This window comes from Euphorbia lathyris, chromosome 9 (genome assembly GCF_963576675.1).
Source record: "Euphorbia lathyris chromosome 9, ddEupLath1.1, whole genome shotgun sequence".
NCBI lineage: Eukaryota > Viridiplantae > Streptophyta > Magnoliopsida > Malpighiales > Euphorbiaceae > Euphorbia > Euphorbia lathyris.
Window position 1 is genome coordinate 29,278,406 of NC_088918.1, and position 8,473 is coordinate 29,286,878.

Below are 8,473 nucleotides of genomic sequence, written 5' to 3' on the forward strand. Positions count from 1 at the left end.
GGGGTCGGCTAACATGAACCATCATATGTAACCGTGCAATCAAGTCGTGTCAACGATACAAATTCTCTCCCTCCACTCTGTCCTATCCACTACTATATTCTCTTCAATCCCTAATAAACTCATATCACTCTCGATCACCCGCCTCCAAGTTTGCTTAGGTCTACCCCTACCTCTCATCACTATATCCCTTTGCCACTCTTCGGTCCTCCTAACCAGCGCATTAAGCGATCTTCGTCTTACATGGCCAAACCACCTTAGTCGATTTTCCCTCATTTTATTCTCAATAGATGTAACCCCTACTTTTATCCTAATTATTTCATTAGTCACCCTATCATTTCTCATATGACCACACATCCATCTCAACATACGCATCTCCGCCACCGACATCTTATGGATGTGACAGTGTTTCACTGTCCAACACTCCGTACCATATAACAATGCTGGTCTAATTGCCGTGCGGTAGAATGTTCCCTTCAATCTATTAGGCATGCCGGTGTCACAAAGGAAACCCGTAGCACTCTTCCACTTCGCTCAACCAGATTTAATCCTATGAGCATCATCCTCATCTACTTCTCCATCTGTTTGATAATAGATCCTAAATACCGGAAGCACTCCGAGGCCTGAACAACTCTCACATCTAGGGTGATTGTCATTGCCTAGGGATGGCAACGGGTAGGGTACCCGCGGGTAATGCCATTCCCAAACCCTTACCCTTTTATTTTTTAATTACCCGTACCCGTCTCATTACCCTAACGGGTATACTTTTTGCATCCCATACCCTTCCCATTTAATTCGCGGGTACCCGCGGGTACCCTTACCCGTTAATAATCAATAAATAAAAAAAAATATTACAAATTTAACAAACTATAAATTTAATAAATCATCAATCTAAAAATTGAATAAATTGAACCATAATTAATAAGAATAAAGTAGCTTAGTGGTATCACTCAATTGTTGAAAAATAAATGGTTGGGGTTTAAATTTCATGTCTTACATCTAAAAAACAATTATATTTATTAATATAAATTTTTTTATGACGGGTAACGGGTACCGGGTACCCTAGGGGGTATTCCCATACCCGTCTCATTACCCTAACGGGTAATAATTTTGATCTCATACCCGTCCCATACCCTTTTATGCAGGGTACGGGTAGTCCCATTAGGGTCGGGTAGTGCCGGATACCCACGGGTACACTACCCGTTGCCATCCTTATGCCTCCCTACTTCTATCGTTGCTAAACTTACACTCCAAATATTCTGTCTTACTTCGGCTCAACTTAAAGCCTCTAGATTCTAAAATTTGTCTCCATAGTTCCAACTTCCTCTCTACACCTTCTTTCGTCTCATCAACCAACACAATATCATCTGCAAACAACATGCACCATGGTATACCATCTTGAAGTGAACTCGTTATTTCATCCATAATGATGGCAAAAAGAAATCAGCTTAGTGCAAAACCTTGATGCACTCCAATCGTAATAGGGAACTCTTCAGTCTTCCCAACACTGGTACGTACATTCGTGCATGCTCCCTCATACATGTCCTTTATGATGTCAATATATTTCCGCGAAATGTTTTCCTTATTAAGGCCCGCCAAAGCACTTTCCTTGGTACCTTATCATATGCCTTCTCCAAGTCAATGAAAACCATATGCAAATTTTTCTTCTTATTTCGATAGTGCTCCATTAATTGTCTCATTAGATGGATGGCTTCCATAGTTGATCTTCTCGGCATAAAGCCAAACTGGTTTTCCGAGATCTTCACTGTCCTCCTTAGTCTTTGTTCGATCGCTCGCTCCCAAAGTAATGAATCCAATGATGGAAAAAAAATACAAAATAATAGCTACTTTGTCAAAAACAAAGTAATCATAGTTTGCACCTACAGTGATGATCTAATGAAACTACTAAATCAGATTAAAATATATATCATGATGGTTTAAATTAGGCAACTAAAATCATAATGCAAATAACATTAAAGTTACTAAACAAAATTAAAATATTATATACATAATATAATAATACAAATATCCTTATGAATTTTAGCTTTTTCTGAAATTGGGTTCCAACCAAACTAACAAATCATTGTAGTAACATTGGCACTTCAAATTTAGCTTCCAACATAGAGTACTAATTGATACAGTAGGGAATAAGTGGGCCTCAAATGCTTAAACAATAACTTAAGGCCCGAATCTAGCATTTGGGCCTAGGTTCATTGAGTCTATAAACAATTGAAGCTCAGCATCAAAGCAAGCTTCTTTGGGACAATAATTGTGCCGGATCCTAAAAGCACGCTCCCAACTCCCACTTAATGCCGAATAATATGAAAAATAGGGCGCTTGTAAAGCATACAAACTCTATGTAAGTGACTAAATCACCTATAAATAGCTTGGTAATCAGAGCCTTAGGTACGTCATTCTCAATATTATATCTCTCTTAGTCAATTGCTTTCAATTTGTACTTCTTAGTACTATTCTGACTTAAGCACCGGAAAGGGTTCGCCGGACTCTAAATATTAATGCTTTAGTTGCGAACAGGCATGGGACAAAAAAATAAATTTTGGCCCTTTACATCTACATTCTAAAAAATTTAACACATAGAATAAAGATCAAAATTCAAAAAAAAATATATATATATAAATTTAAAGAAGAAATTTTATTAGCAAAATTGTGCAGGTTGCGTTCAAAATCAATTGTTTTCAAACTTGTGAGATATTCTAAGCAAGATAAATTTTACCTCATAGACTGGTTTAATCATTATTTGATTATTATATTGGATTTTTCAAATAAGTTTATCGATAAAATGAAATAGTTTTATGTGTTTTGTCAAATTGTTTGCAACTGTAATAATACGTAATAAATATTTTATATAGTTTTTTATGATTAATTTATAAATTACAGACTTAATTTGACATTTTGTAATATTTTGTAATTATTTGCAACACAGTTAACATTTTAGACATTATTTATGTTTAGAAAGTTCGATAGTTCGATATAACAGTTAAATCATTAGTGGAATTAAAAATAAACCATTATGTTTAAATTTTCTATTAGTAGGAGTAAAATAGCAAAAGTTTACCAATTTATTTTACCATTTTATTTGTTAGAGATGAATTTACAAACGATAAAAGTTTTTTTTTAACTTGGAACCCTGGACTGATTGTGATACAGAAAATAAAGGATCCCTATGGGCTAGTGTTTTTTACTACACGGTTGAACTTGGTGATTGATAAATTAAGTCTGATTTTGATATATTATTGAATGCCATGTGTCACGCACCGTGCGGCACTAGCATTACTCCCCAAATTACTAGTCAGCCTTACCCAAACTTGCTAAAGCTGACTGGTAATTCAGGCCCGCTCCCCTGATGAGCCCATGGGTTCCGTACAATGCGAGAGTCCTAGGGTTCCGTACGGGCATTGCCCCTGCGTGAAAACTCTAACCCCATCACAGATGGCATAGACCTGCTAAGAAATGCATACATACATAGCAAAATGATCCACTTCCTATTTTATTCAACTAAACTTTCAACAGCTGCAACTCATGTCATGCAATTGTCAACCAATGAAAATTCTGATACCAAACAACAGCATTCCTTCTAAGTACTCTATCTCTCGGGTAGGGGGGAGGGGGGCGGGAAGAAAATACCCGACTTTGCTAATCACTATCGTCGGAAGAGTAAGAACCATTTGAGTTGTCATCAGAATCTGATGATTCCTCACTGCTCGACTCATAATTCCCTCCAATAAATTTAAATTCAGTTGAAGCTTTACATAATACCTGCAACACTCCCTTTACTTCATCCTCGTCGAAGTCGGGATTCTTCATGCATTCTACTGTTAATTCCTCCAGTGCAGGTGAATTCGCCATTATAAATTGAATCAACTTTATCTCCGGTTCTTTACCACGGAATGATCTCACTCTCACTTTCTGCAATTTGTTCAAGGTTAAAGGAGCATTACTTTGCTCTTCCCAAAATTTTGTCAGAGGTTCCAATACCGCTTCGCTGCTGTACCTACATGCCTATATGACAAAATTGAGATCATTAGCCATTTCTATCACCAATTATTTGGGAAAATACTTTATCTTCATTTACAATTTAATACTTACTGTTATCTCAAGCGTTATTAAGTTGACAGCGGTTCCAATCAAGGAGAGAAGACATATGACTTGGTCCACCTTTTCGAAACAAAATGCATTGAGTGCAAGCACCCTTAGATTGCTATACGTTAAATCTTCATTGAAAGTATCACAGGCAGCCAAGTACTAAAAGCCAAAGCACAGAATTAAAATTAACAGCATTACTTTGTAAAAAAGAGTGTACCGGAAAACAAAATCTTAAGTCATCTTACCTTATGAAAGTGACATCGCACATAAAGCTCCTTAATTGCAGATGGCAGACAACGAAATTTGAATCTTAAATCGAACTGGTTATTCTCAGAACCAATTCGATATAAATTAACAGACAATACCTCCAGAAGTGGAGTGTTGAAACACATAGATTTGAATTCTCCATCAAAGCAGAAGTACTTGAGTTTGGGAACATTAATATGAAGATGATCGACGCAACTTAACTTTCTTACTGTCAAATGTTCAAGCAGAGGGCAGCTGGAAATAAGTTTTTCAAATGCAGCAGTCGCTATGTTGACTTTGTTCAGTTGAAGGTTCGTAAGACTTTGAAATCCTCTGAATAGATGTGCTGGCTTAACCTCACAATGGCGGAGATTCAACTTTCTCAGCTGCTGATAAGAAAACAATACAGATGGCACTTCATTGCACCGGCCTCTCCGGATAATGAGGGTTAGTTCCTGAATACACTTTTGTGACAGCCTCCATATCCACCACTGCATATTGTAAGAGTTTTTCACTTTTTCAACAGAAACTGAAAATTTCTCAATCCTCCCTTCATGTCTACCGAGAATATAATTGATTATGCCTTCAAGTTTCCTCTGTGATCTTTCATGAAACAAGTCCTCATCAACTATAACATGTGGCATTGTGTGCCATTTTTCCTTCCAGTTCTTTGACAAGGTACTGGTTCTCACAGCATCTTTTAATGGCAAAAATGCTAGAATGTGATCTATCACATTGCTTGGAAGATCACTGATTCTATCTAAACCAGATCCAATAAAAATCCTGTCCATAATAATTTGTTTCCGCAAAGAGCTAGCCTGCAATTATAAAAGAAAATCTATATATGTGAGTTACTACATGAATCTTTCACGTACTAGACTCGAAAATCATAAACACCTAAAATTATAGTCCTCCACGTGTCATCATCGATAGCATACAAAGCGATGAACAGCATAAATCTATCCTAATAAATAGAACCTTCCAACTCAACATTATTAATTGGAATTATCCAGGAAAATATCTAGTCTTTCTTTGTTCTCAGTATCTCAAACTGAACCATTGATAAGATGCATGGATAATATACATTTAGACATTCATAGTAAAAAAAGGCTGCTACAATCAAAATAACCCAGCCAGCACAAGTTGTTTCTTTTTTTATCAGTCAGCATAAACAGCAAATAAATTATCATAGTTTGAAGTGGTATCCTCGTGCATTGATATGTCAAAAGAATAGATCAATCTAATTTCCAGTGAGGCATTGATAATGTCAAAAGAATAGATCAATCTAGTTTTCACGTGAGTCATACGTGGAAGTGTTTCCCTGTGGGTGATTCCAAAAAATAGATTCCCTCCGAGTCCATATGCAAGAGAGTTGAATCAAAACCACTAAATAATAACACCGCATATTGTTCTAAGAATTTGTCGCCTTCTTTGGTTTCAGAAATATTTGGCATTTTCCTTTTCTTTTCCTAATTTTCCAATTTCAAAATGGGAAGCTGAAAAATTAGAAAACATGTCTACATCTAACTTTCTTCTTTTTTATTTTAAAGTTTATTTTTTAAAATATTGAACCACAATTTATTTTTTAAAATACTACTTTGCATAAAAAGTTATACAACTATTTTATAAAAGCAAATGAATAAATGAAATAGTTAAGGATAATTCATTTCGTCAATGTACGACACAAAATCATAGCAACTAATGAATTTAAATTTGACTAAAACTTTAGCTTAATTTAAAATTCATGTCGAATCCTCAGATTATTTGAGAGTATAACATCAATAAATAAAATGCCCAACTCAGAAAAGAGGCATTCAAACTTGGCACCACCATAACGATCGTTATAATCACTTTACGAGTAATTTGCAATAGTTTCACTAACTAAAGTCTGTTGGATATGCCTACTTGCGTGCCTTCCATTATTAAAACTCAACTATTTTCTTCATTCTATTGCACTTAAACTTGGACTATGTTCTTCATGAATTCTATTTCACTAATGCTTTCGAGGTTCACAATTCAAATGGCTGAAACCTAGAGGAAATAAGGGATCTAGAATAGACCAAAAAGTATTTACCCATCATCCGAATAAAGAGAGAGAAACTGAAGGAGGAAAAAAACAAAAATCAGAGATCTAAAAAAGTAGTTCTAATTTAATTATCATGATTAATATCACTACTAGAAAAGAAAGAATACATATAACACCAAATATTTCGCGAAAATAATAATAATGAATAAAAAAGAATATGCTTTAACTAAAGATCATAATGTAAGTTTCAAAAGCCTATACATTCATTTGGAGATCCAACAACTAGAAATATAATATATCCAAAATTGGATAGAACATAATTGCTAAAACTCACAAAACAAGAAGTAAATAGTTGTGCTCGACATCTTTGGTAAAAATCACAAAACAAGAAGCAAATAGTCGTGCTCGACACCTTAACCCACCAAAAAGTTACCAATTATATCCACCAAAACCTTCTAACATAAGTTCACTTGTTGAATTCAGCTGCTAATAAAGGAAACAGATTTTAAAATAACAAGCTTAACACCCTATTTTAGAAAGCATTAATGCATGTGAATCTAATTTGCTAATAAAATCAATAAACAATAAATTCGGATCCTCCATATACGGCACGCGCACCACAAAAAACTATAGTCACCATCCTCCTCTAACTCTTCACATCTTCTCAGCTATTTCATTTTTTTCCTTTTGGAATTTATCAGGAACAAATTACTTTTTCAAGAATAGGTAGTCATCAGTATCATGATATTGTATTTCCTTTCAAATCTCAAAAACTCATTGTGAAAAAAAGAAAAGGAAATGTTTATTCAAATTGAAATGATAATTCATACAACAAATAGAAGACAAACGAAAAATTAAACCAAGTCAAAAATAATTTATCTTTACTAGAGTTTTTGGATTGAACAATTGGAAGAAAAAAAATATATATGATGAAACATTCTAAAGTTCAAGTTCTAAGGAAAACATGGAATATATTGGTTTTAACATCATGGTTAAGTTGTTTCCCAGTAACCTAATTATAACCATGAAAATATGGAGTATTCCAAACTTGAAAATAGTGATCATAAAAACAGCTCAAGTTCACTAAAACAAAGCTCAAGTTGGGCAGAATAACTATTAAATAGAACCCCAACTACATGTGAAGAGACGAAGTTCCAGTATCGTGAAAACAATAATCTCAACTGAAAAGATGTACGAATTGCATAATCAGTAATCACCAAAAACCCTAAGAAATCAAAATCTTCAATTGATTTGATCTTTTGCCCAAACGAACGAAAACAACAGTTCGTAACAGGCATCTACAACAACAATTCTTCGAAATTAAGCACAAAATTGAAAAATAAAAAACACAAAAAAGCTCAAACGCATAAGATTACCTCGACTATGCACTGGAAATGTTATAGTGTTCTATACACTTGAGATGATATTTCCGAAGCTTTGATGTGTAAGGAAGAAAAGGGCGAAGCACGATGGCTGCATATTTCCTGAGTCTTTCATCAAAAGTCAAAATTTATGGAAGCATCTTTCAATACGCACCTGCTTGATATCAAAGTACGGAATGGTGTGCGTTTAGCCACACTCGCTCATACAGTTATTTTGGTGCTACACATAAACACTCAAATAATACTTCTATTTTTTTTCCTTATACGTGCTGGGTTTGGTATTTGAGTATTGAAATATAACCCAAAAGCTTTTAAACCTAGCCCACCCAAGTAACATTAATCTTTTTAGGGTTAATTTAAGTAGTTAAAAATCTCAAATCGTTTAAGTTAGTGATACCGAATTTGAGTTTATTGTATGTTGGAGTAATGATTAGTTGTAGCGTTAAAGAGGTTTTGAAAAATAAATCATGCACGTAATTTGTCCTTTTGTAGTAAGTTCGTTTATCATATTATATGTGTATCAGCCAATAATTTAATATCAGAGTTCAGCTTTGTAATTTAAGATTTCGAACGATAGTTGGACCGTATGCCTCTATCTTGAAAATATGATAAATAGAGGTTATCAATTTTCGACACGGTAACATGATTTGCAGAGGAAATTCGTCGTTAGATTCCCCTACCCTTGCAGAATTGGTTTTGTGGATAGAGTTTAAATGTG

General features: G+C 34.6%; 1 protein-coding gene across 2 annotated transcripts; it reads right to left on the reverse strand.

Annotated features, from left to right (window-relative positions):
- Positions 1 to 1,980: 1,980 nt before the first annotated feature.
- On the reverse strand, positions 1,981 to 7,950 carry LOC136206062 (F-box/FBD/LRR-repeat protein At1g13570-like). 2 transcript variants are annotated; one of them, XM_065996976.1, is made up of 4 exons: positions 7,750 to 7,950; positions 4,347 to 5,185; positions 4,105 to 4,260; positions 1,981 to 4,017 (listed from the first exon to the last, which is right to left on the reverse strand). In XM_065996976.1, exons 2-4 carry the CDS (start codon positions 5,136 to 5,138, stop codon positions 3,652 to 3,654), a joined length of 1,314 nt encoding a protein of 437 aa, XP_065853048.1. In that variant the 5' UTR covers positions 5,139 to 5,185; positions 7,750 to 7,950; the 3' UTR covers positions 1,981 to 3,651. The 2 variants fall into 2 exon arrangements, with proteins under 2 accessions (XP_065853048.1, XP_065853047.1); XM_065996975.1 differs by having other exon boundaries at positions 4,347 to 5,165; positions 7,750 to 7,949.
- Positions 7,951 to 8,473: the final 523 nt, after the last annotated feature.